This window comes from Scophthalmus maximus, chromosome 11 (genome assembly GCF_022379125.1).
Source record: "Scophthalmus maximus strain ysfricsl-2021 chromosome 11, ASM2237912v1, whole genome shotgun sequence".
Lineage (NCBI taxonomy): Eukaryota > Metazoa > Chordata > Actinopteri > Pleuronectiformes > Scophthalmidae > Scophthalmus > Scophthalmus maximus.
This window is the reverse complement of record NC_061525.1, coordinates 11,019,872-11,047,072: the sequence shown is the minus strand read 5'-3', so window position 1 is coordinate 11,047,072 and position 27,201 is coordinate 11,019,872. Positions and strand designations below refer to the sequence as shown.

General features: G+C 43.8%; 2 protein-coding genes across 9 annotated transcripts in view; both read left to right on the top strand.

The window, feature by feature from the left end:
* Positions 1 to 4,391, top strand: part of ncam1b (neural cell adhesion molecule 1b) — a 67,500-nt gene extending 63,109 nt beyond the window's left edge. For 7 of the 8 annotated variants that reach the window (XM_035622706.2, XM_047335591.1, XM_047335590.1 and 4 more), the window contains 2 exons: positions 226 to 1,347; positions 2,315 to 4,391. In XM_035622706.2, the coding sequence (XP_035478599.2) occupies positions 226 to 1,347; positions 2,315 to 2,429 (1,237 nt within the window). In that variant the 3' untranslated portion in view covers positions 2,430 to 4,391. The remainder of the gene's footprint in view (positions 1 to 225; positions 1,348 to 2,314) is intronic. The other variant, XM_047335595.1, reaches the window with a different exon arrangement.
* Positions 4,392 to 7,076: 2,685 nt separating this feature from the next.
* Positions 7,077 to 26,666, top strand: zbtb16b (zinc finger and BTB domain containing 16b). The gene is made up of 7 exons (XM_035622187.2): positions 7,077 to 7,233; positions 8,388 to 9,645; positions 12,166 to 12,263; positions 14,526 to 14,612; positions 21,522 to 21,692; positions 22,797 to 22,964; positions 23,926 to 26,666. The coding sequence occupies exons 2-7, from the start codon at positions 8,483 to 8,485 to the stop codon at positions 24,153 to 24,155; spliced, it is 1,917 nt and encodes a 638-aa protein (XP_035478080.1). The 5' UTR covers positions 7,077 to 7,233; positions 8,388 to 8,482; the 3' UTR covers positions 24,156 to 26,666.
* Positions 26,667 to 27,201: the final 535 nt, after the last annotated feature.

Below are 27,201 nucleotides of genomic sequence, written 5' to 3'. Positions count from 1 at the left end.
ATGGGTTGTATCCTTTAATGTTCACTCACAGCATGACGCCTTCTTTTTCTTTTTCTCACTAGGCTTAAATAGTTGCTGTGTTGTTGTTGTTTTTTAAGTTGTTTTGTCCCTTTTTCTCTAAAGCCAACTAATCCCTCTGCATGCTCTTGTCCGAGCCACCCTTCCTCTGTCACAGTCACCCTGGTGTCTAGTCTGTGTGTCTCTGTTCTCTCCCTGCTCTCTCAGGCTGGCGGCTTTCACTGCTGCTCTGGCACTGGAAAACCTCTCCTCCGTAGCCACCAACTCTGACACGGCCACAGCAACAATTGACCCTGCTCAGGACAGCCCCTCTAGCGAGACCACTACCCTCACTTGTAGCCTGTCTACCCCGGCCAACGACCCCTCCCCCTCACCCACCCCCATCCCGGCCCCGGCCCCTACTCCAGAGTCGAACACAACCCCGCCGACTCCTGTGCTCTCTTCGTCTGTCGTTGAGGCTAAAATGGCCCCGTTACTAGAGCAAAGAGGAAGTTACGCCCCGGAAGAACCGGAGAAAATAACCACCCCTCCTTGTACACCTGAACAGCCTAAACCGCAAAAATCGGGGACACCGATACCACCGAAGCGTAGACACTCCCCCAAACTCGCCGCACTGAATGCTAAAGGCAGCCCCCCCGTATCGCCGCTCGTTGCATCTTCCTCATCGTCCTCTCCCACTTTCGGTACCAAGAAGCATGCTCCAAGCCCGCCGGTTACCAAGCTTCTCACGCAGCAAGACACTGAGACACCAGCGCAAACTGCCTCCACTCTAACCAACACTGCCCCTCCAAAACCACACACTGATTCCAATACCACTGCCCCACATTCCAGCGGGCGTAGCCTTACTGCCTCCGACACCAACAAACCTTCTGACCAAACTGTTGATAACAACATACCCACTGCCAAAGAAGCTGCGGCCAGCAGCTCTCCTTCAGTGATCCACAGTGCTCTTACGGTCCTGGGCGCTGAACAATCTGCCCCTCTAGTTGCAGAAGTCCCCTCTCCTCTTCCTATTACCCAGATCTCTTCTTCTTCTTCTCCTGCCCCCCCTAGTCTACAGGCGTCTGTCTCGAATGATTTCCTCACAGCACCGCCAGACATGTATGACTTACTAACCCCCGATGTGGGGCCCAGAAGTACAGCTTTAGACTTAGAGCTGATGAACGGGACCGAGAGACGCTCGCTGCCCCCCGCCGACCTTATTAGCTTAGATAGCCCGCTCTCTGCCCCCTCTCTGCCCAACGGAGACGGAGCAGACCTCCCCCCCTCAGGCCCAGTTCTGGAGGCATCAGAGACTCTGGCCAAGACTGCTCCTCCTGTCAACGATGAGTACGGCTCCCTCTAGAGGTTTATCTGTGTGTGCGTGTGAGTGTGTGTGTAATTTGTATGCCCATTCATTCACCACCGCATCTTGCCATTGACCACACAATATGAAATATTGTAATGGTAAACTGTGGTAATGACATTGGGATAATTATCAGTGAGATGTGGAGAGAGGAGTGATATGATGGTTGTGTTTTTTATACTTGTGCCACAGTGTCTACTTTTAAACAATTCACCACAGGAATAGATGAGCCTCTTTCAGACGCGTTGCTTATTACATACATGTGATTAATTTCATGTCTTGATAAGCGCCTGAATAACTTTAGTGTAAAAAGTCACGGCAACCTTCATAGACTGAGCCTCAAAAGATTTCTATAAAACTTCCAATACAACGCAAGTCTGAACTGTATGTGCGTCAAATTAAATTGTTTTATATGGTTAGCACATAAAGAATAACTCTGATATTCTGGGTTTTTAAAAAATGTGATACCGGATATTCCTCTGTGCCGTAGTGTTAAAAAAAAGTCTTAGAACAATAATAATCAAACCTGCAGTTTTTCATTCATGCCATCTTCATGGATGAAATTCTATAAATATGAGTGTTTCCTAAATCCTCACCATCTCTGCTGCTCTACTAAAGAGGAGAATGTCTCACTGCTTTAACACAAACATGGAGATCACATACGCCCAGGTCACAGTCTGTCTGAGGAAGAACTAAACTGATCGGTAGAACGTGTTTGCTAGGGGTTGAATACGCGGGTACATCGTTATGTTTGTTTAATTTTATCTTACTGTTGTCAAGGTGGTGAAGAAATATGTAAGAAGACGTGTACAGACTGTGTCCTCTTACATATTGGGTGAAGATGTCATTGAGAATAAGTGGTTAAACAAGTTGTGTTTGTTTGTTGCGAATGTGTTCTCATGGCGGAGACAGGCGGATGTCTAATTTTCAACTCCGTTTGTTCTGTTGCAGGAAGCTTTTTTCTGACGAGAAAGTCAAACTGGAGGAGGAGGGATTGTCAAACGCCCTGATCGCTGCAGAACACAACAGTGTCACACAGACAAAAACCACCGAGAGCAAAGCATGATGGGCCTGCGGGAATACCCCAGCCAAAATCCAAAACATTTTGCCGCATCGACGAGCGAGAAACGCTGCAGGAGTTTTTGATTTCCAGTGCCCTTAACTACATATTCAAAACACACGTGTTGATTAGTCAGTGCACTTTCATGTGCTTTCATTTCTGAAATGTTTACTATACCCGAGGAGTTTATCTTTAGTTCATAAGAGATTTATTTTATTTTTTTATTCTTATTTTATTTAACCAGACAGGATTATTAAAGAACAATCTCTTATTAAAATGGTTGCCTGGTAAATATATGAAAATAGACTCTACTTTCTATTATGCTTACAGTTTGAATTGTGATTGCACACAAGTATCAGATTATGATGTAAAAAAAAAAAAAGATTATATAGAAATTATTTTTCTTATTTTAATGTTCTACTGCTCAAATATAAAACAGTTGTAAAACAGTTTTTTTTGTTTTGTTTTACTCTTAATTTGTGGGCTAGTCTCATTAATAGCTTGTTATGCATGTCTGACCTGCAAGTGGTTGTAAAGTTTTGTTTACAAGGTTTGTTGTTTCACTCCTGTCTGTTACAGGGATGTTCCGTCTCTCACAAATACACTGGCATTGATTAAAAATAGGCCCCAGTTCAATGTTTGGATCAAAACCATATTTTCTATGGTGATAAAAAAAATACAAGATGATCCCAAAGCCGGCTGCAGGGGGAATAGGGACTGACAAATAAGCCCACAACACATCAACGGTGCGCATGATCACATCCAATTTGGCCTATTTTATGATCAAATTTATTCAGTCTGTCACTGCCTAACAACAGTGTTGGTTAAAAAAATATTCATAAATAAAATCAATTTGATTATTGAGGCAACTCCATTAACACACATGAAATAGAAAAGCAGAACAGCTGGTTCTAAGCTAGTTTAAGACTGGTGAATCAAGCAAACGTCTTATGATCTGGCGCTAAATATAAGTCACGTTATTTGTTTTTGGGGGAAAACGACTACGATGGTATCACTTCTCCCTCACGTTGAAACAGAACAAAGGTCTGGCTTCGTACGTTGACTTGTGCTTTTGAACAAAAAGACAGATACAAACTCAGAAGCACTTTTGTACTATTTAAAAACTACAGAGATTTCTTTTTCCATTCCTGCCTGCAAGCTTGTGCACTGTGCCTGTGTGTCAGTAGACCGTCTTGTCATCAGTTTCTATGATAATCTGTATAGCTTCGTCGTGAGAGATTTAGCCTTTTCTTTTTCATTTGATATAGTGTATTATTAGAAGAAAAAGTACGATAAATGGACTAATGTGGTCATTATAACACGTGTAGTGTATGAAACTGTCCGTCTCTGCTCACAGCACTATATATATTTCGCCAGCTGTAGTGAAAGGGAGGTGTTTTGAGCCTTGGCATGAATTCAGTCAGTACTTTATAACATGTAACTACAAGGCAGATAGATGTCCCCGTGTTTGTTTGGGGCAAATAGTTCTCATATTGATTTAATCAGTGTTTCCCTTTGGTGCTTGTTCTGGCATAAATACACATTTGAGTTTATTTCTCCCCCCTGAGTTGTTATTGAGGTGTTCTGTAATGTGGTCTTTTGATTTCTTTTTTAAAATTTAGTTCTTGTCTTTTTGTACAACAGAAACAAAATAAATGGGAAAATAATTACCAAGAGTGACTGCTTGACATGTTCTGGGACCATTGGCAGGAAGCAGGTTGGTCTACCTGAAACAAAAATATCTTTTTATTTCATTTAAACAGCTTTAATGTCAAAAGAAGTGATCACAGATTTGAGGTATGTAAGAACAAAATGAGCGTTACTTACCGTGCGCTCTGCTGACCACCTTTCTCCCTCGTCTCTGGACGCTCCTTTTGGTTTAATGGGTCAAACTCAGACTGTACACAACAGATCATTTCTGAGCGCTAACCCATTTACAAAATAAAAAAGAAATGGTTTCCAAATCTATATTTGTCCTGGCCCTTTTTGTCTTTAGATTGAAATTAATATCCCTGTTTTTTTTTCTTCCCCCAACTGTGTCCCCTTACAGCCAGAGCATGCAGTGACGTGTTTTGGACACTAGATGGCGGCAAACCACCGTGTGTGGATTCCCTTTTTATTTTCGCCATGTCATGGACACGCAGGACTATTTGCAGAAAGGTTACAGTGCAAACAGGTTGTGTTGGGGCTGGAGAATCCTCGGGCTCCTCGCTCAGAACGATGAGGAGCAAATAAACACGCGTTGTGCAAGAGTAAAGTTAATACTTCCAGGCTAGGGTGTCAAAAATATCATGTACCAGTTTAGTGCGGGCTTGGTATTTTCAGCCGTGGCATCTCCCCTCTCTGTACCCACAATGTGACGTGGACCTGCTCACCGGCGCGGCGTCAACAAGCTCGGCGGCCAGCAGCACTGACCCGCCGCGGCGTCCTGTTTCAGCCCGCAGACTGACCCACTGTCCCCGCTCAGTCTCAGACACTTCACTCAGGTGTCCTGAATCGGATACATGTCAAATGGTGTCATCTTTATTATTTCAGGGCAACAGACTGGTCCCGAGTCTGTCGGTGGTCTGTCAAGGGCTCAGCTGCCCCGTGCGTGTCTCTGATCGCAGCCCTGATGGAGAGACGAGGGGCACAGGGCGATCACTCAGAGCCATGACGTCTCCCCGGTGATGGGTTGCAGCCAATCAAGTCCGCAGCAGGCAGCCGCGATCACACAGGAACTTAGGTGATGTGACCTTCAAAGTAAAAGTGTCGGAACGACCTGTGGTGGTGATGTAGCCGTAGAATTGAGGTAATCATTTCTGGGAGTTGAGTTTCAAATTATTCACTTTGGCAAAAAATTAGCAACACTACAATTTAGAAATACTCCATTACAACTGAGAAGATGAATCACCTACATGATGTGTATAAAATATCGTTGACTGGCCAGTCACCCCCTGGGCAAATAATATGAAAAAGTAGTAAATACACCTCCAGCAATAAGCTCTTACTTTTTATTTCCTGAACTTTGAATAAAACTGAAGACTAATTGTGACATGTGCATGGGTCACTCACCCAGCTTGTGAACGCCTTCTGTAGCACTAAACCTCTTTATATTTGGGTTTTTATGGATTTTCACTGACTTCGTTTCAATGTCTAAGCTGGTTTTAGGCCGTCTCCTACGGGCTGGATTTTGAGGTCTGTATTGGAACATCGTCATCTTCACTTTCTGGACCAACTGCAGGACACTTGAATCCAGAATTTGCTGATATTTAAAGGAATCAACTCTCTCCTCAGTAGGTGCAGTGTTTTCCTATGTCACTGGCTGCTACACAAAGATAATCATCATTCAACCCTGAAGAATAACAGTTTCCAAAAGAGGAGAGGGAGGGTCCAAACTATTGTAAATTCCACAATGAAAGTAAACATTTTATCTTTTAATATTAATGAAATCGAATAAAAGCACTAACAATTGTTGTTGCAGGGATTGAATTTACTTATATTCACTGTAATTTGTCCAAACTGCTCTATATTATCATATTATTATTAGTGGGGCATTTAAATATTGCAGCTGGTCCATGTGGAAGTAAATGCAATAATTTCACCACGTTTGATAGTATCTACGAGCAAGAAGTTGTATTCCATGAGCTTATCGCACTTTGTTTATAATGGTAATGAGTTTTAAACATTACTTCCTCAAACGTGAGTAATTTAATCCTTTCCTCCAGTTGCATTGTGGATATTTGGCAGGCTGATTCCACACCCTTTAGTTTCACTACATTAAATCACATTCTGCGTTTACTCGGCAGGATTTGATGTAACATTTACACCTTGTTTGGTTAAAGAAAATAACAACAAAAAGTATTGAGCGGTGAACAAAACACCATGGTCAGTGACTTCAAACACAAGCTCACCAGTTTCCATCAAGAACTCGATGTGTTGAAAGGTCAAAAATTATAATAGACTGAATACAGGCTCAGTTATTTCATCTCATTTTCTCCAGTCAGTGTTATTCTTCCTCCCCCCACGTGTTCAAACGTGCCTGTGAAACTGTATTTTCTCGAAAGATTATGCTACATTATGCTACAACGAGGACCGAACCTAACCCCATTCAGTTCAATATCAGCAACAACACATTTTGAAATATTTGTCTCGAGGCAGACGACCTTCACCAAAGAAACTCCTCTCTTCTCTTTGTACGTGATGAACATTAGCTGTAACTAAAGATATGCACGTTTCTACAGATATTTTCCTAAATATCTGGATATATGTGGTGCTGATTGACTGAAAAGAATAGTGACTAAATAACCAACCTCCAGCTTCCTTACCCCACAATACTTTTGGACAGTACTTTATCTCTTTCTTTTGTCATTTCCAAAACGTGTGAATTTTACAAAATATCATGGTGTAACATTAACTTTATTGACTAACGGCATTTTGGGGTTTTTAAATTTGATCGTCCTAATCTACAGGTCCTGCAAACCGAATGAACGTTAAAAAAAGAACCGATTAATTACAATAGATTCTTAAGTTTGCTTGAACTACTGTAAATGACCTGTGCACCTCGTCTTCGTCAGGTAATTCCATGCATTCGGACTTCACCATCACCGCTGTCCTGTCGTGTTGAAACCGTCCAACACGTGGCTGGAGGAGCGGTGTTTTATTTTGAAAGGGGTGCTCGGAAGCGCAGGGTCGGCCCCGTCTGCCCTGACTGTCGCGGCGCGGTGATGATTCGCTTACTTGGAGCAGGAGTGAGTTTGGAGCGGGCACTGTGAAATGTGTAACCATCATGTTGCCCGGATAATCAGCGGAGCACGTTAGGAGACGAGAGGTAAGAGGCGACACTGACAACTCTCCCCGTCACGTCCGCGGCTCGGTCCACGCAGCTGAGCGCGCTCCGGCCAACTTCTGCTCCGTGTCGGGACTCGTGCGAAGGTGTCATTTGTTGAATAAGGGATGTCGGTGACATCGAGCGAAGTTCGCCTGCCAGCCCGACGGAGGATGATGACAAACTTGATGGAGCTCAGACTGCGTCGCGGCTCGTTCACGCCACCGTCACACCGCAGGAGTGTTTTGGATCAGATTGGGGTCCGGTGTATTCGGGGGGACGTTGCGCGCGCTCCCTGACGCGCAGCGCGCGGAGCGACGATGAGCCGCGTGTCGCGACGTGTGTCGGATGATAGAGGTCGAGTCGACGCGTCCCCGCACCTGATGCGCCCCGGTGTCGGCTGAGTTGAGGATGCTGAGCCCGTCCGTCGGCACCACGCGGCGACGGGGGCTGCGCCTCGCTTCTCACGCTCCCATCGATCAGATAGTTTGATAACTTATTTAGGGGATTTTTAACTGAGTGGTTTAATTGTCTGGAACGCGTCTCATCATGCACGTGCGCAGCCGGAGTGAACTAATCAGCCCTGCGAGGCAGGCCTACCTGTTGAGGACGTGTGTGTGTGTGTGTGTGTGTGTGAGTCTGTGTGAGTGTGTGTGTGTGTGTGTGTGTGAGAGTGTGTGAGTGTGTGTGTGTGTGAGTGTGTGTGTGACAGTGTTTGCAGCAGCAGCCTGATGGATTGAACCGTCACCTCTCAGTATGCAGACGTTATTACAGCGACGTGACCGCTCTCAGCGAGACGCTCAGACTAATCACCTGCAGTGGAAGCGGTTGTTTTGTGTCTATCGACCTGTTGTCTGCCGTTTTCTTCTTAATTAGAATGAATAAACATGTTGGGTGCATGAAATAAAATCAAGAAAAAACCCTGAAATGATCAAGTGTTTTTTTGTTCAATTTTATTTCACAGAATATATTTAGTGATATTATTTAAAAAGAATATATATATATATATATATATATATATATATATATATATATATATATATATATATATATATATATATATTGATTGAGCATGAATGAGAGTGTAAATGAATTAACTGTCTTTTGCATTATGTTGTAAGTAAGAGGTGCTAACGACCCCCCTCCCCCTCCCACAGACCCACAACCGGCTGAAGCCAAGTGACACAGGCAGGACAGCCACACCTCATGCGTGGGCTCAGCAGACGTCCGAGTGGATACGGATCTGAAAAACATGGGTGTGCTCCAGCTCCACAATCCCACTCACCCCAGCACGCTCCTGCAGCGGGCCAATCAGATGCGTCTGACCGGCACCTTGTGTGATGTCATCATCACGGTGGACGGCCAGGAGTTCCCGGCGCACCGCACCGTCCTGGCCTGCACCAGCAAAATGTTTGAGATCTTGTTCCACCGCAGCAGCCTGCGGTACGCCCTGGACTTCCTGTCCCCCAAGACGTTCCAGCAGATCCTGGAGTACGCCTACACCGCGTCCCTCCAGGCAACAGCCGAGGACCTGGACGACCTCCTGTACGCCGCTGAGATCCTCGAGATCGAGTACCTGGAGGAGCAGTGTCTGAAAGTGCTGGAGACCATCCAGGCGGAGGAGAGCGAGGAGGTGGCGGTGAGGAACCACACCCCCGGAGACCACAGTGACCACGGCCGGGCCAGGCACTGGAGGCACGTGTTGATGTCCAAGAAGCATTCCATACAGGACGGACCCCCTCGCACCACTCCCACCGCTCTACACCACCTGGCTCTGTACCACATGACGGAGAGGCGCACTCCCGGTGAGGTCGCTCCGGGATCCAGCCCCAAGCTGGACACAGAGGTCGACATGGAGAGTTCCCAGCAGCCTCAGCAGCACAGTTCCCAGTTGTCCCAGGCCTCATCCCTGCATCCTGCTAGAAACATAAAATCAGAGAGCATGCAGGTGGATGAAGCCAACAGCTGTGAGGGCAGGTCCTCCAGCGCCGAGGAAGGGAGTTGTCTGTCAGACCAGCCCAGAGACGAGGGCCCGGGGACGCCGCTGAGAGGCAGTGTGATCACCAGCGCCCGAGAGCTGCACACGGGCCCCGAAGACGGAGCACAAGTGGTGGGGAACTCACTCGACTGTTTCCCCGGGATCACCGAGAAACATCTGCCCTCCATGTACTCTGTGCCCTCCCACCACACTGGAGAGGGGATGGTGTCCGTTTCAGTGGCCCCGTCCCTGGGCGTGCCGCTGGACCCGAGGGCCTACGGCGGCCTGCTGCACCAGGGCCTGCTGCACAGAGAGCTCCTCAGCAGGCTGGGCCAGTTTGCAGCGGGGATGAGGCACGAGGGTCAGGCTCAAGGCCAGCAGTGTTGTGGCGAATGTGGGCTTCAGCTGCACAGCAGGCAGGCCATGGAGCAGCACAGGTAACATGCAACACTCTTACACGACACACTATAGTTTTACACTTGGCGGCAGCATGACAGTTTGCTTTAAATCAATTTCAGCCTCTTATAGTTTCCCATTAGGCTCCAAGATGTAATTATCACTCGCGAACGCCAAAATAAAAAGGTCAAGAGATTTAGTCGGTGACATTTTTCAGAAAACACACACACACACAGCTACGCTCCCTGCTCCACATTTTTACACGCAAACGTGTTATGTCTAATAAAAGACGTGAGGAATCCGCAGGTGCTCGTGTGCTACGATGAATGTAAACCATGCAGTTGATTATGCTCCTAAGAAAAACATTGGACAACGCATCTGTTGAATTGAACTGTGTCTTAGTCTTTGAGAATTTGTTTTTCCCCTTCGACATGTTAAAAAAAAAAAAAAAACAGCTCGAAGGAGCAACAGTAAATATGTTAATATATTCTCAGGGACACCTGCACTCATGTCTTCACCGTGTCGGGAAGTTCTGAATCGGGTCTCTGTGAAGGATTGGAGATAAAGAGGCCTTGGTGTCTTATGAAGCTGTTATTCACAAAGCTGTTTTTGTTTTGTTTTTAAATTCTGTTTGATTATTTGCGTGTGCCTCGCTGTCTCCCAGTCCATTTGATATGCGCTCCATTGCATCGGCAGAGAGGAGCATCTCAGCAGGGACCTGGCTGGACGCTTCAGATGATGGATAACTTGTGCTTCTTGAATCGCTGTTGTTGGTTTTTGTCATTATTTATGAGCTTGTCAGCTTCTTAGTTGTTTTTGTACACGCACAAAAAAAACGTACCAACTCTCTCAATGACAACTCTTATTAAGATGACTGCAGATGTTTATAATTGTTGCGTGCTATGCTGAGTTTGACTCATCGCTTATTAGAAACAAGACAATGTGAGCCCAAAGTCCTAATATGCAGCCAGCCCACGATTAGGATCACAGCCTCTCCGCGTCCGTGCCTGTGGCTGACATTTCAGCCTCATGCCACTTTAGAGCAGTGTCGAAACCGCCCCAGTGAAACGGAGCATCCTGTGGGATATTTAGTGATGCGCGTTACTCATGGAGACAGCCACATGTCCGCAGGTTTGACGGAGTTGCATTGGTGGCACTGCTTGAGGTCGTAATGAAGTTGCTGCATGTCTGTAACCAGGTCACTGAGCATACACCTGCTCTGCAGATTGACATTTGTAGTGTTGTTAAAGTGGCGTCTCCTGGCTCGGTGTTAGTCTGCAAAACAATTGTGTGTCGAAATTAGAGAAGGTGATGCCTGCAATGCGGCTTACTTTATAAAACAAAAACTACGGTATTTCAGGTGATTTTCATAAGGTTACATATGCAATTATTTTTCAGTAAATGTTAACTAAAATTACTGTCATTTAATCTGTTTTTTAAAATTAAAATAACATATTTTATGGCTTTTCTGCCTTTTTAAATATTTTTGGGGGTGTCAGTCTTTATCATAGAGGAGACTTTATGTTTGGTTTTATAGAGGAGACTTTATGTTTGGTATTATAGAGGAGGGGAGATTGATGGAGAATGAAATGCGACAAATTTTTTCCGTCTGGACTCGAACTGGGAATGTTGTGTTGACATGGTCCTCGGCAACCAGGACGTGAAGTATTTCTGCCTTTTATTTAACAGTGTAAAGGAAAAGGGAAATGTATACACGGTGACAGGGTTCTCTCTGCCCAACAGCCAAAATAACAGCTTCTTTTTTTTCTAAGTCTAACATGAAAGCTCAAGTAAATTAGCATCGTTAAAAGTCGGTCAGATCTTCAAACGTACAGTAAAAAGCTTGAAAATAACTCAGAGCTCCTGAGAATGTGGCGTCAAAATTTATTCTCATCGTAAATATGCAAACATTGATTTTATGATTCCAAATAAAAATCTCAGACCTCATTTGGTGTCCTTCGGTGCACTCTTTTTTCTTGCCATTTGCTCTGCTGTTAGCGGGGGTGATATAAGGATAACAGTACAGATGCCTTGCATGCTTGGATGTGTGTGATATGATATGATAGGTTATGCTGCCGGCAGAGCTTCAGCGAATCATCTTCTTTTCTCCCTTTCGTTGGAGGAGAAGTGTGTGTGTGTGTGTGTGTGTGTGTGTGTGTGTGTGTGTGTGTGTGTGTGTGTGTGTGTGTTACATGGGGATGTGAGTTTTTGTGCATGCACTTGGTGTGTTGTGTGTTCGTGTGCGTGCCCAGTGTCTTGCAGTGCTGGCGGGTGGAGGCACGCGTATGTCTGCACTCTGAAATTAGCCAGATATCCTATTGTCTGTGTTCTTTTAGCATTCATGCGTTGTGATTCACAACTCCAAGGGCCTCTTACACTAATGATGCTGCATTCAGTGAGGGATTCTTGCCGGAATTAAAACATGCTCCTCTTGTTACGAGGACAATGATGCTTCTGGGTTTGGGAGACCTTACAGAAAAAGGCGCAGAAACTCACTTTTATCGTCACGAGTGCGTTCTCCGCTCTGTTAACATGCTCACTAAGTGTTTGTCTTTCCACAGGAGGCTGCACAACGAGGAGAAGGGCCACGGCTGCGAATACTGTGGCAAACATTTCCAGGACAGCATGCGGCTAAGAATGCACATGCTGTCTCACACAGGTACTTTGCAACTCTCGCACTCTTCATCTCACAGTATTTGGTGCTTATGAAGCCTCTTGATAGCGCAGCCTTTCAGATGCACCTGTTCATACGAGAGCCGCTCCCTCCTCCCACCAGTTAGTGCTGCTCCGAATACTTGGATCACGCTTTATTTTCCCTGCTCGGGTCTATGTACCGCTCCCTCTCCTCCCCGCCACGTCTTTCTCTCTCGCCTCTCTCCGTTTGAATCGTTCCTGTGTTTTTTCGGAGACTCTGGCAGCTCGCCAGCTCTGCCCCTTCTGAGTGATGACATCATCAGCTGCCGGCAGGCCTGGGTGTTCTGCCAGTGTTCCGAAGCGTGTGTGATGGCTCGCTCGCAGATGTGTGTCCAGGAACACACTGTACCCAAATGCAGACTTAATCAGACCTGACTGCTCTCCCAGCTACTTTATCCAAAATAGAGAAAGAGGAGCAGAGGAGTGGGGGTGGAGGGGAGGGGGGTGGGGATCAGGGACTAAAAATGAAACTAAAACAGAAACCTCAACTAGAATATGTGTTTGGACAAGGCGAGGTCCCTTGTTCGGGGATGACATACTGCTGACAGATGAGAGGGGATCTACTCCTTTAAACTTCACCTGAGTCGTCCCTTTTTTTTCCTCGTCTGTACCCTCTGCACAACCCTAAACACACGTACTGTCTCGCTTCACGCACAGACCTCAACAACACTCTTTGATTTTCAATTCGCAGTGACATCCACAACAGCAGCACCTTTAACCCAATTTGATTTTTTTGGGGCGTAAACTTACCCCATCCCAATGTGTCAACCCATAATACAACACAAAAAAAAGAGATATGGATCTCATTTCTTTGTCACTGTGTATTTCGGTATGGCAGCCTTAGATCCCGCTGGTTGCTAAGGAGCGAGTGCTCCACCGCTCTAATGGGCTGATTTGGTATTCAGCTCGATGCTGGCTCTTATTTTGGTATGCCAGACAAAGTGTTTTGATGGAGGACGATTGCAGCCGCGTCTGGAGACAGTTTGATGGTTTATGGATGAGAGCACACTCCGTGCCTTTGACTGCACAAGACAATGCACTATGTTCTCTTCTTCACTTATCACACAATCTCACAGTACAACACACCACACTGGACAGCGTCATACAACATCAGGATCTACAACACCGCCTCAGTGTTGCTTACACTGTTGCTCTCAAGCAAGTTTTATTTGTGTGCCATGTAAGAAAAAAAAAGCACCACTGCAAAAACAGTAACAGTTTGTTTTCAAAAGCTGTTGTTTTTAGAAATGAACAAATTGGGTCTTTTTCTGTTATTGTGTGCAGCTCTGGGAACATTGGCACAGTGTCTGTGTGTAGAGGCATCATAAGAGTTGAAAGAGGACCACATTTAGGCTGTAGCGCTCAGAGTTCCCAAAGCTTGTGGGTGTTTTAATGAGTCATTTTAACTTCATTTAAAGCCAGCTGAGCAGAAAATAGATCAGTGAATGAGCCCAGGGCCAGTATGGATCTGCAACCGATTTACATCTCAGTGAGAGCCAACCCACAACCAAACAGCTGTGTGCGTGCGTGTGTGTGTTTGTGCGTGCGTGCCAGGAAGAGTGAAAAGGTTTGTCCTCTGTGTCTGTCTGTGCAGGTGTGAGGCGAGCGTTGAATGTTTCTGCAAGCGGTATGCATACTTGTCTCTTTCATGTCTTCATCAGAATCGACAAGGGCATTGCAAAGGTGAACTGGGAACTGTAGTTACAGTGCATGCAGTGGGATTTGGGGTGTTGACTCTGAAGTGGGTTTTTTTGTTGTTGTTTTTTGATAAAGGGATGTGCCGCAGGCGGGAAGCGTCTGCTGTACAGAGAACACCCAGTCCTTCTGTGGCCTCTCAGGCAGACAGTCTGCTCACTGTTCACAGACTGATAACAGGGCACGGTAAATAAAACTCTTCAGCTCGACTCTTTTTTGTCGAGAAGAAGGGCCGTTGCACCCTGTCTGGTGCTTTTGTTTGTCGCGGGTTGTGTTTTTTACGGCGCTCTCCTCTCCTCCATTGTACTCCGCGCATTCGCTTCCTTGTGTTAAACACCTGAAAAGCACAAGTGTGTGACAAGCCAGTCTCTTTGGTGACTTCTGAAATGGGGCGCCTTTGTTCCTCTCCTGTTGCTTGTTCCACCTTTATCTTGAAAAAGCTTAATTGCCTGACTTCCTCTACAATAACAAACACACATTTACGTTTGTGTTCATGTCTGATGCATTCTTATACATTTGATTTTATCTACAGCTCCTGCAGAGGCGCTGGTGTGTGATCAGTGTGGAGCCACTTTCTCCTCAGAGGATGCTCTGGAGGCCCACAGGCAAACGCATACAGGTACTGAACAAACGTGCGCATGCACCAACACTGCCATCACTCACATGATGTTTGACCTGGACAGGATGCACTGAACTGTTGAGTAAGCCGCGACTACGGGACTTGTAATCGTGGGTCTAAACTTGCTTGTCATGCTCGCTGGGTTAAACTGTTCCCGTCATGATGCTCCATAATTTATCAACAGGGAGGTGGGAGGCTCCCTCACATATCACCCACTAATATCTCTTGGCATCCAGACCCACTGCATTCCACTTTGCCACAGTCGGAGCTTTACAGCATCAGCGTTACAGTTTCACAGACATACTATCCTCACCTGCAGCCCGAGAACGACTGTGGCAGGTTTTTTTTACCCGATGCACTACAACAACAACATGAACACCTTTGTTTTTTTCCCAGTATTCTGGGATAAATAAATTAACAACATGTCTGTATTACAACCCGTTCTGCTCCAGTGAGCACCTGGCATTAACAGTTGGCACAAGGATGAGTCAAAATATTTTTTTTCTTAAAGTTTTTTTTTTTTGGGGGGGGGGGGGGGGGGGGGGGGGGTGACTGCACAAAACGTGGATGGTGACTTGTGCTTTGCATTCTACGCTCTAACAGTTTGGAACAACCTGCCTAAGGAGTTGAAGTCATTTTTCATTTTTTTAAATCAACTCTTAAAACTGTCACCATCCATAGCTGCCAGCAAACACATAAAGTTGCTCTTTTTAAACACAGAAGTTAGAACGTGCTTCACAGAAGGAAGAAGAAACACACACACACGGTATATTCCTGCAATCACAAGAAAGCCAAAGAACAGTAAATTGGTATTTGTATTATTATTATTATTGACTTGTTTGTTATTACTTTTATTACAGCTTAACAATTGAAGCTAGTATACATGTGATTTGCAAGTTGTCAGTGATTACTTTATATAGGTTGTGTTTTCCCCATTTACTAATTAGAATAAAAGATCTTTAATGATTTGCAATATAATTTATAGCTTAAAGTTTGTTGATTCAGCCTCAACAAATAATTGATTAATAAACAGAAAATTAATTAAAAGTTTGATCATCAATTAATAATTATGTTAAAAAAAGTACTGCTTCCAGCTTCTGTAACATCAATTGTGTATGGTTTCTTAGATTTTTCCAACTGCTGCTGGAACAAGCCAAGTGACACGAATACTAAAAATGAACCCAAAGCCTGGCAAGTTCTATATAACAGCTTAATACTGCCCCCAAAAACACAGACAACCAGTTTGTTTCCATTCATTGATAAAATACAGTTCAAACTATTTTTGTTATAGACAACCCATAAAGCCGACTTTAAGTATGCCTCTGTGGTGAATATTATCCCATTAGCTTGTAGTGAGAGACTTGACAGCACCTGCTTACACAAACTTCTCTCCAGTGTGAAAAACAGTGGTATTGTTGTCAGACGGTACATTTGCCTGACAGTGTCTGAATCCACACCTTTTCTGCTACTGTCAGAGAAAGGTGATAAGCTTCTCAGGAGCACTGGCATGTAACTGTAACTCCAGGTGGCACACACAGTATGAATAGTTAATGGATGTGGACATGGAGGGGTGTTAGCGATGCCCAGAAGTTTCTACCCTTATCTACCCAAGTTGTAAACATCCCGAGCTCAGTTTCAGCTTGGCAGTGAATCCGGAGCAGGGTACAGGAGGGCATTACTCTCTCATTTTGTCATGATCTCAGCTCGGCCTGCCGTGACGCATGAGCCTTTTAACTGACTCTTATTGTGGCTCTCACAGCCGCCGACGAGCTACAGGTAATTGAATCAGCTGTTTTGGGGTTGTGTGGGAAAATTATGACATTGCTTCAACTCAGTAACTCCAGTTTAATAAGTGTCACCTGGATTTTATTTCCACTAAAAACGCATGAGATCTTTTGGTGTTCAGTGCCGATGGTGCAACCATGGCTTTAATTTGCCATGTGGCATAAAACCAGTGAGCCAAATGAGTTTCCTCTTAGCAGATTAACACTTGTCAGACCTCAGCAGCTGCAACCCTGCCGGCCACCTCCTCTGGAGGGGAAATAATACCACTTTTGGGAGCCTTTGCTCTGATACTCTGACGCATTTTGGCAATACTGGCTGCAAGACCAGTTTACAGTGAAAGTGTATTTAGCCATTTTGATATGTCAGAGGTGAATGGCCTTGGGTTGCTGAAGTTAGAGAGATCAAAGAGAGAGGTGGGGGTTGGACTGTGAAATGGGGTGGGGGCAGGGGGTATGTGAGGACTTCCTGAGGCCAAGAGGATTGCTGCTGGTGTTGGGTGCCAGGACTGAGAGGAAAACAACATCATGTGCTGCAGTTTACTCCTCACCACAGCACTGTCATAGTCTCCTCTGACCTACTTGTCAGTGCCCAAAATAAAAGAATGGATCTGTCTCTGAATTGCTCTCACAACAAAGGGGTTTGTTTCATCAGAGCGAGTTAAGGCTCTGGGGCAACAAGCTTTCTTTACTGGAAAACCAAGGACTGTAGCTTATCCACAGTGCACACAGAGATTGACTGTATATCCTTCAAAAACCCCACACTGGTTGACCACTTCTCCACCTTGGCCATAAGAGCGTTTGCCTTGAAGAAGCTGCTTTTGTGTACTCACAGCATCTGCACTGTTTCCACACATTATGGGCTGCTTCATCAAGTGAATAATATTACCTTCTGTCCGAGCCCTAATTAAACAGTCCAGTAGTCCATTCAGATACAGCTCATGCTGTATAATACAGTCCTTTTAGCTCGCCTAATTGAGTGTCCCTCATCACATTGCACCCTCCCGTTAATACCCAGTTGTATTTTGTACAAGCCTTAAAACGGAACTGAACAGTGGTCTGTTTGGCCCGGATTTATTTGCACTGACTGACTGTAGTGATACACAAAGCCCCAGATGCCCCCATCATTTCATGCAAAGTGAAATACAGCAGGTAGAGGAAAACGTTGTAGGCATCAAGGCGAATGAAACAGTGTGACCTCAATGAACGGGTCCATGGAATGGTGGTTAAACACGAGCAACGTATCTCTTGTTGCATTAATTATTGAGTCGGTTGTTCCTCACTCGGGTAGATTAGCAGTCTACTGATGAGCGCCCGGGGTTGTTTAAGGTACTGTAGTATTTGTGTATGTGCTTCCTGAGCCGGCGCATCTATGGGGAGCTGTCCCCATGAACACAGTGTGAATGCACAAGGTCATGTGAGGTCTAGCACATAATGTAGCCTGCATGACTGTGTATGTTTAACAGGGTGATGTCAGGGAGCCAGCAGACAGAGAGCACACTGTAAATACACTGATCAGGGCCTTAGGAAACAGTCTATAGTGTCTTAAAATTTCATGCTCAAGCTGATGGACATGATTAGCCGTGATGTTATATTGTAAATTATGAAATCTGTTCAAAGTCCTTATCCTTTTGATATCAGCAGTACCTTCGACTTGGCTGTCATTCAGAATTGACTGAATTAATTACGTCAACAGATTAAATTATGCGGGTGTCAATTAAAATAGTGCGTACTATTTGCAAATAATAGTTGAAATTAGATGCGTTTGTTTCTTTAGAGTGACGCCAATATAAAGCAAAACTGTTCACAAATCAATCAGTGTAACTGGTGGCCAGCGGACACTGAAGTTAAGATTAACACAGAAGAAATTATACCGATTTGTGGGCGTCAATGAATGCAATCTCTTGTTCAATTTGCAGTGGGTTTACTCACAGATTCTCAGGGTGGGAAAACTTTTGTTTGCGCCTTGAAAAGAAACAGGCTGCGCTTATTTGTGAATGAAGGGATTAGCTTGAACACTTCACCCCAACAAGGACCATGATCCTATCTGGTTGCCTAGACACATGGTTTTGTTTCTTAGGCAGCGTGAGAGCCTGGCCGGCTCCCACCTCAGCTGGACTGAATGAGTGGCAGATGTATGAATGCAGACCGTGTTAAATCACATACACATCCTCTATGTGGAGATATTCTGAAATAGTATGAAAACCCTCAAACCGTCCTAAAGTACAAACCTAATTGTGCATTCGAACAAGCTGCAGTAAATGTTTATGTTTTCTGCCAAATAGCAGAATTGCTTGAAAGTAAATCATTATTCCCACTGTTAAAGCTCCCTGCCACTAAACACAATGCTCAGTCAACTCTCCAGCCTTTGACGAATACCATTGATTACATGGTATTTACCCCATTGAGGGCCAAGGGTCAGGGGGTCATCCTGTGCCTTAAAACTAAAATCCCAGGCCCATTGTCTGGTTAAGGGTGAGAAAGCAGGGGGCAATGACAACCAACTTTAGGGCTTATTCTCTCATAAAGAAGCTCCTCTGCACTTATTACCAAAGCTTACTGGAAAACTCCACCACTGCAAATCCCTTTCGTTTGAAAAGTTAACAGAGCACAGCGAGGCGAAATGCCGCCACTAACACATAAACACTTCCTCGCCTCCGAAGGTTGTTGTTTACACTTCAAGACATTATTTGTTATTTTTATTTTCAGCGTCAGTTGCGCAGAATAAAATCTGAAACGACTGCGGAGCGGTTGTCGCTGCTGCGTGTCAACCAAAGATCAAGAGTGAGACTCTTGTGACAGAATATTTGTCATATTTCTTTTCTCAAGTTTCAGCATTGTTGGTGACAGAGGGATCAGGATATACATCTGTGAGTGTCTGCCAGTGTGTTGGGGAGTAACGGTTTACCTCCTCAAACAAACTGGAATGTTAAACTTTAATAGCAGCCAGAACAAAGTATGCAGGCTGCATTGAAACAGCCATTTACAACATATGATAGTTAATAGGAGAGGGTGGAGAGTGGATAATTAAAATAGCTTTTGGAGTAACTAAAAGGTGGATAATGTGTTATTTAGTTGGTCGAAGGCTCGGCTCTGCTTTGCCTGCAGCTGAACTAACCTGGACATATTGGAACAGAAAGCACTCCCCCTGCTGGCTGCAGCAAATAGTACCAGAGGAACTAGTTAGACTGAATTAAGGCTCCACATCACAGGTCATGCAGAGACTGCTTTTTGTTCTTCTTTAATGTCTTTAGCCCTTTTTAGATGGATCATTATCCAGACTGCACTGTTGCACTATGTGAAGTGAACTGGCATTAGTAAAGTATGACTCAGGCAAAAAGTAACGCTGGTTACACAGTGAAAGGATTTTCCTGTATGGTCAGTGGATAAGGGGAGTGGGGAGGGTGCAGAGGCGTTGAGAATGGAGTTGTCTTTTGTTTTCAACTAAAATATTGTGATACGTGGGTGAGAAAGGGCCGTGGTCATTAGGCGACAGCATAAAGACAGGGATTGTGGGAGTTGCACAGTAGCCTATGACTAATAGGCTTGGTCAATGAGGGCCTGAACCTCATTGTGTAACCTTTGTGCGAAAGTCCACAGGATAAAGCCCCTGAACAGGTGCAGTTCATTCCAGCGGATCACCTCCCTGCAGGATTGTTAAGATCAGGGAATGTCTTTCATCCTGTCCTCTCTCTGTTAATGATTACGAATGATCAGTTCCATTTGAGACGTTTTGGGGGGAAAGTTTCAAAACTAGGTTCAAAAAGAAGCACGATAATTTAAAAGAAGAGGCTTTGTGCGCATATGCCAGAATGTACTTATCTGTGAAGACTAAAAAAAGCATCTTGCATTATTTGAGCAAATCGCGATACGTGGATTAGTGAAAGACACAATGGATGTTGCTGATTTAGTCCTGAAATGTGAATTTGCTTGATTTGTTTCTTTTTCTTTCCACTGTGAACAGGCGTGTCTGTTAACTTGATTGAACCTAAACCAAGTGTCTTCCCTCTTAGTATGAGTGTGCTGTATCCCTTTCCCTGCGTTAATTCCAATTTAATTGCCAGTTGCCTCAAGGCACTTCAATAACAGTAACAAATGATTTGATTTAGTGGACCTCATCAGACTGCATTTTAAATGCGACACAGCAACCCCACTTGAATTCCAATGAAGTGCTGGCACAGTCCTCTGTTTACTAATGATCCTCCGCTGGAGATGTCTGATTGAATCCGAGTCAGGAGCAATGGGACCTGCTAGCATTGTAAATGATCTGCAACCTGAGCAGACAGAGAAATAAGGACCTCATAATCTCACATTAAAGCCTCACTCTCCAGGACATGCGCATAATGTCCAAAGCAGCTGATTAACCAGACTTTCAGTCTTGCCACCCATATGAATTTGCTATTCGGTCAAACAAGCACAGTCAACAAGTGATCTACAGGCTGTGTACGCCTGCACTCAAATCCATTCTGGCATTAACAGCCTGTAGATCAAGTGTTGACTGTATGACAGCCAATGGATCTTCTTCACATAGCGATTTTGACTTAAACTACCACACCAGCAACTCCCCATCTGTATTCCTCTCCACACTCTGTGCAACAGGAAAGCAGCCCCAAAGAGATGCCAGGTCACACACAGGATTAAACTGGATTGTGTTTTTTCCTGCAGTCCTGCCTTTAATGGCTTGATATCACTACTTAACATTCTGCACAGAGCACATAGTGTAGGCATCATTTAGGGTGGAGCTACTATCAGCCGCTCTTTGAGCACAGAGACAGAGGACTTCACAGGCTGGAGCTGACTCCTGATGGGGAATGAAGAGAATAATTACACATCTAACACACCAGGAAGGAGCCATTGATTGTGTGATTGGCATGCTGTGCATTGTGTGGGAAATTCTTAAAGAAAACAATGACTTTCATGCTTTAAAATAGAATGTATAAAGACTCACAGCTGAAAGTGCCTCTGGGCTTTTAGTGGAGTTGGTTTAGGTAGAGGCACTCGCTCTTTGAAAGAAGCTTTTCCCTCAGAGGACTCGCACAAAGTTGAAGTGACCCAGTTTCCCCACTTAAGGCCCTGTCTGTGTATGGTACTGAAATAACTGTGCGTCTGTGTCTTGTGCGTTCTCCAGGGACTGACATGGCAGTGTTCTGTCTGCTGTGTGCAAAGCGCTTCCAGACCCAGAAGGCCCTGCAGCAGCACATGGAGGTCCATGCAGGCATGCACAGCTACATCTGTAGCCACTGTGAGCGCCCCTTCCCCAGCCACACCACCCTCAAAAGACACTTGCGATCGCACACAGGTAAGATGTGGATCATATGCGACGCCGTCGCCGTCTGTAGTGTTATCTCCTGTCACTAGCTATAAACACTTAGTGTGAAATGCATGCACATGTTGAGAAAATGAGAAAAACTGCAGTATTTATTTTTGTATTTGGGTTGATTTCCTTAGGTTATTGGCTTTGAGGTTTTAGTCAATTTGCACGCATCCTCTCCCACCCTCCTTTTCCTGTCTCTATAAGATGACTCACCTCTCTGATGACAGCACTGTACCGTTATGGCCGGTGCATATTTTGGGCAATTTTCATCCTGTTTATATTTTGGGTTCTTAGACAGCCTTTGGGCTTCTGCAATTCACGGCTGTCAGTTCTAGTGTGGTTCACCTAAAATGATAGAGGAAACCCAAATAAATATTGAAGGAAAAGCAAATGGAAATGACTCGTCTGTGTGTTCTACCGAGGGTGAGTCTTAGTGCCGGAGGAGACGGAGAGATATTTACTGAAAAGATGTCCCCCTTTCTTCTTTTACCTTAAATAACACTCCCAGCTGTCAGGATGGCTTGATGTCTAGACAGGAGAAATACATAATTGATGTGAAGAGACAGAAGTGAAGGGAGTTTTGGCCATGGCAGCGTATCTTGTTTGTATGCCATTCTGCTTGGAAGTAACATTTTGTAAATGTCATCTGCTCCGTAGTGGGGTGGGGGATTGGGGAGATTCGGCCTGTAATGAGGAGAGCAATGTATCCTCTGACTTGACTGTTGCTGTGGACACTGAGATAATGAGGCACATAGGTCATGGGAGATGAGTCAAACCCTCAGCCTAGGAGAGAAATAGATTAACTACAGTATAGAGAACAGAGCAGCACAGGGCCAGAGGACTTTTATTAGCTATTAGCAGACAGCCAAGAGGAGTGTCCTCGTGTCACAACATTAGCAACGTCTGAAAGCATTTTATTTCCCTGCTTGATATGCATGTGCACAAAGTGTTGTGCGACTATTTGACCTATGCATTTACACATGCGGCCATACCGTGCCGTGCCAGGGAAAAAGTCGCAAGTTAATGCCTTTCACGATAACGGGCTTTGCTGGTGTTGTGGCTGCTGTTGTGACACAACTGTGTTTTCAGGCGATCACCCGTTTGAGTGTGAATTCTGCGGGAGCTGCTTCAGAGACGACGGCACGCTGAGGGGCCATAAACGCATCCACACAGGAGAGAAGCCTTATGAGTGCAACGGCTGCGGGAAGAGGTTCAGCCTCAAACACCAGCTCGAGACACACTACCGTGTACATACAGGTGGGGGTTCAGAAATGAAAACAAACATACAGGAGAGCAGGGTCTTCATTGTATTGGTGCTGCTACTGTTCAACATTTGAAATTGAAGGACAAGAAAAAATTTGAGAATTGCTAACCTTACTCAATTTAATAAATGAATCCCATGAAAAGGCATCATACCAACAATGTATTGATTCTACTAACAGGTATTGTCTTTTCAGCCAAAGCCTGATATCCCCCCCTCTGTGCCACAGGGCTCCATTGTAGTTCAAATCACACTTCAAAGAGCCACACTGTTGCACTCGGTTACATGTTTCCTCATAATCATGAACACAGGCCATGTAGTTTATTTTGACTGAATACCACAGACACCGTCCTGCTGCTTTTCTCACAAAATGTGTATTGATATTTAGATTTACAATAAACAACAGAGCCTAGCGGTGTAAGAAAAATGATTTAGTTTTTAAAGAAAATAAAAATATGTCACCTGTTAAAAAATTCACAACTCCCATATTTATTATTATTATTATTATTATTATTATCATTTATTTAACTGTTACAGAAATACAATACTTTTACAATAAAGGGCATTAAAATTAATTGAATCTGAGGCTATCACTGTGATAGTTCAGCAGCATTTAAAGCTAATTTATAGAAGGAAAGTGACTTATAAAATTAATTATTTTAGAGAATCACTATAAATTACTTAAAATGTAAATGTGCCAATAATTAAATTTACCTTCAGCTTACAGTACATTTTATCATTTGCTTTCAGATATCTCACAGAGGTCACTGAGAAACCACGTTTCATGACGCTGACTGATAGATATGTAATGTCAAACAGATACAGGTCTAATCCTACAGCATAAACACACAAACACACAGCAGTACAGTGGCCTGAAATAGAGGTGAATCCCCTTTCACCTGGCAGTTCTCTGGCTCTAGGTCTGCAAGGTTAATGATTGATTGCTGAATCTTTCAGGTGAGAAGCCATTTGAGTGTAAGCTGTGTCACCAGCGGTCCAGAGACTACTCGGCTATGATCAAGCACCTGCGCACTCACAACGGAGCGTCTCCATACCAGTGCACCATCTGCCAGGACTTCTGCCCGAGCCTGGCCGCCATGCAGAAGCACATGAAAGGCCACAAACCTGAGGACGTGCCGGCTGACTGGAGGATAGAAAAGACTTACTTGTACGTCTGTTACGTCTGAGCAGGACTTGGACCCAGTGCACAGTCTGACTGACACACACACACACACACACACACACACACACACACACACACACACACACACACACACACACACACACACACACACACACACACACACACACACACACACACACACACACACACACACACACACACACACACACACACACACACACACACACACACACACACACACACACACACACACACACACACACACACACACACACACACACAGAGTTGGGTAAAAACCTTGAAAACTTCAATGTTGCAGATTTTTAAAACTGAAGGATTTAATGTTTCTTAAAAATAATATTTAAAATAAATAAATCGGACTCGTTTTGGATAAACATAAAAAAATGCATGGTGGGAAGTTGTCAAACAGTTTTTACCCAACTATAAAGACATGCAAGCATTACTAAAAATGTGTGTACACACTGAGGCTGCCAATAACGATTAGTTTCACTTGCAATTTAACTATTTGTTTTACTAATAAGTGATAAATCTGAAAAATGTCAGTAAATAGTCACAAAAGTTTCATCTGCCCAAAGACACTGAGTTTATAACGGAATATAAAAAACACAAATTTCACATTTTGAGAAGCAGGAAACAGCCAAATATTCAGGACCTGGAAAAAAAAAACTATAAAAGCAACCGATTGGTATAATTGACAGTTTCCTGACGACTTAACTGTGTTAGCCCTAGTGTTCACAAACACACACGCACACATTTCTCTCTCTCTCGTACACATAATAATAACAACTATCTCTAATGGATCCACTGTGGTTAAAATCAATGCCACAACGGCTGCGACTGCTGACGTGTCTGTGTAGCAGGGGCTTTTAGATTGATTGCTAAACCATCAGGCAACCCGAGTCATCTTCTATGATTGTGCAGTAGATGTTAAAAATAATTCCATGAAGGCTTGATTGGCTGAACTTTGCAACGTTTTCCCTCCTTATTTCCTGTGACTTCCGAGTCATTTTGTGTCCGTCTTTTTTCTGCTGTTGGATTTTTGTTTTGGAGTTGTTTATTTTCTGCATGTTTTTACTTGAATGGCTGCCACGTTTTGACCTCATAAGCTTGATCTCTTTAATTGCCTTGTCTTTCTTGCAGTGGGTGTTATTGTTTTGAGGTAACTGGCTCACAGTGCGAGTTTCTCTTGCGATGTAATAGGTTTTGCTATTTATATGTTGTTTATTTGTTACCAAATATGTACTGGTTTTCATCACTCAGTCTGTCTCTTGGGATGACTTCTAGTAGAGCGAGCTCTACCTCTCCTCGCTTTTCACTGTTTATTTTAAACTTACTGCAAATTATTCGTTCTTTCTTAGTTTTAATTTTTCTAACAAATCATATTTTAAATGGTCAAACAGTGTGAGGAGCCCCAACGCGGCTTTTATGTGTAGTTTTTTAAATCACTAACTATATATAGATGTCTTATAAAACCACAGAATCAGAATTTTCTAGAAGAAAATTGAAGAAAACATGAAAAGTTGTTGTTTTTTTACAAAACATGAAAAGAAAATTCTGACATTGAATCACTATGAGCAGGTTATTGTCAGTTGTATTGTAGCTGTAATGTACAAACTGTCACGGTATGTTATTCCCTTGTGTGAGCCTAGCACAGGCCTTATAGAGTTAAACATGTTGTATTTTTGTATTACAGTAATTTGCTATTTGTTTACATTTGGTATGATTTGAGAAACATCTTAAAGTGTGTGTTTTATAAGTCTCTGATTTGATTACGATCCCTCCCTTGTGCCTCTTTTATAAGTAGAGCATCAATGTGCTTGAGTACATGGGTCTGTGCTGTTGGTAGTTGTTTCTGGGTGTTTGTTTATTGTTACTTAATTAAAGATAGACTGCCATGTAGATCCACTTTGTCTGAACATTGCAACTGGAAGCAACATAGTGTGATAGTGGCTGGTATTCTGATGCAAGATCCAAGCAATTTTGATGTAAAAGTACACGCTTGTCTCAAATTGTTTCCCTCAAAGTGACAATGGACTGAGATCCTTGGATGAAAAAGGTGTGTACAGCAAATCTTGGCGTCTTGTGGGCATTACCGATGCCTTCTTAAGTAGCCACCAACACTCAGTGCCATGAAAACACACATTCACAGTATCTATTCTACATGAACATGCACTATAAATGGATTTCCTCGGTGGACCAAAAGAAATAAGAGCACTTTTGTTTGAAAAGGGTTTTTTCTTTGATCTTTCTATGTTGTGATAATGCAGATGTCCTTTTATTTGATGTGTCCTAGAAGGATGTGATTAGCATTGTTTAGATTATGTCAATGTCTGTCTACCTCAGGGCCAGATCAAAGCTCGACCTGGTAACCAATCAGGGTTGTTCTTCTTGCCATGTGTGCAGTAAAATCCCTCTCCATTACAGCTTTGTAACACAGTGTGTGAAAGTGTTTTCTCAGTGTGGATTCAGGCACAACTCTGTATGCGTCAGTGTTCAGTGGCATGGTTAAAAAAATAAAATAATTTACTATTTTTTGCATCCTGTCTCATTTCCCTACTGTTTCTGCTGCGTTATAGTGAAACTACTGCAGTGCTGTCCAGTGTTTTTTATCTGATCTGCCCCAACATGAATTCACCCCTTCCTCTGCACCACCCATCATGTTCCTAATGTGTTCATTTAAACCACTTATAAAAAGGAAGTCATTCAATATAAAGTTGATACACTGAGGATGAATATTTTATACAACTGAACTGTCAATTTTTGGTCAAATCAACATTTATCCTTTACTTTTTTAATGTTTAAACTTTAAGCAGAAATAGAAAAACTTTTGGCATAAACCATTAAGATGTTAAAACTGATTGTACCTTGAAATAGTGATGGAAAAATTACATCATCAATGCTTATATTGGCCCCCTATACCCTGTTATTGTCTTGGCCACCTGGACGCAGTTTTCGCAGGAAAATGAGGTGTTGATTTACAGCACATAGGAACTGCGTCACCCACTGCGTAACCAAAACAAGGAAGAGAACAGCGTTCTCACTGTATCTATCCCCAGTGATGGAAATTG